This window comes from Galeopterus variegatus, unplaced genomic scaffold (assembly GCF_000696425.1).
Source record: "Galeopterus variegatus unplaced genomic scaffold, G_variegatus-3.0.2 Scaffold15108, whole genome shotgun sequence".
In the NCBI taxonomy this organism is placed as follows: Eukaryota; Metazoa; Chordata; class Mammalia; order Dermoptera; family Cynocephalidae; genus Galeopterus; species Galeopterus variegatus.
In genome coordinates, this window is record NW_007741219.1 from 25,345 (window position 1) to 26,366 (window position 1,022).

General features: G+C 68.0%; 1 protein-coding gene across 1 annotated transcript in view; it reads right to left on the reverse strand.

Moving 5' to 3' along the window:
• The window catches only part of NGFR (nerve growth factor receptor), a gene marked incomplete at its 5' end in the record, with an annotated part of 17,560 nt that extends 16,542 nt beyond the window's left edge, over positions 1–1,018 (reverse strand). The window contains one exon of the mRNA XM_008563831.1: positions 989–1,018. Within this exon, the coding sequence (XP_008562053.1) occupies positions 989–1,018 (30 nt within the window). The remainder of the gene's footprint in view (positions 1–988) is intronic.
• Positions 1,019–1,022: the final 4 nt, after the last annotated feature.

Below are 1,022 nucleotides of genomic sequence, written 5' to 3' on the forward strand. Positions count from 1 at the left end.
CAGCCAGGCGGGGTCGGGGAACGCCCTCTCCATCCCTCCCGGTCCGCTGAGCTGCTTCAACCCGTGAGAACACGCGCGTCGGAGGAGCCTGCGGGCCGTGGGGGAACCCGGGCAGTGGGCTCGCCCCGGCGAAGTGGGCGCTCCCTTCCCAGCCCCGGGTCCCCCGCCGCGATTCCCGGACTGGGCGGAGAAAGAGCGCGGGAACGTCCGTGCCTCGGCTCTACCCTCTGGCCCACTGTCCCTCGACCGGCAGGTGGGGCCCCGACCGCTTTCGGGTTCACACCCCCTGCTCCGTCGGTTACCTTTCCTCCCATCTCTGCCTCGCTCGCCGCCCTCCCTCCCTCTTCTGCCCTCCCTAACCCACTTCCACTCCGCTTTCACCCGCTCTGCAGCTCCCTAAACCTCTCCCTCCGACGCCCCTCCCCCACCATTGTCTGGTCGGTCCCATTGTCCAGGCCCTGTCCCCTCTGCCTCCGGTCCCTCCAATCTCCTCGCCCATTGTTCCATCCCCTAGTCTCCGGTTCCTCGCCCCAGCCCCGCTCACCCCTCACATCTCTAGTCCCCGTCCGCCTTCTCTCGCCTCGGTTGCGTCCCACGACTCGCCAGAGACCAAGATGCTGAAGGGCAAAGTCCCCTCGGGACCGGCGTTTCAGTGCTCTCTTCCGAAGAACCCCGGCACCCAAGAGCCCCATGACCTCCTCCTACGAGACCCCTCGACTCCCCAACACTGTCCCCCGCGGTACCCGAGGACCAGCATCCGCGCGCCAGTCTTGCCCGCATCTCTGCCTTGGGACTCAGGGTCTCCTCTGCGCTCCGAGAACCCTAGACGTTCCTCGGTGGATCCCGGCATCGGAGCTCCACTCCCACCCCCGACCCCCAGCATCTGGCACCCCAACTCTCTGTTCTGTTCCCTGGGTGGCGGCGCTCGGCTCCCCTCGGGGTTCCGATCCCGGGAAAGGGAGCAGGCTCCCCTCCGGCTAGCACTCACCCCGAGCAGCAGCAGCAGCAGCAGCAGCAGCAGG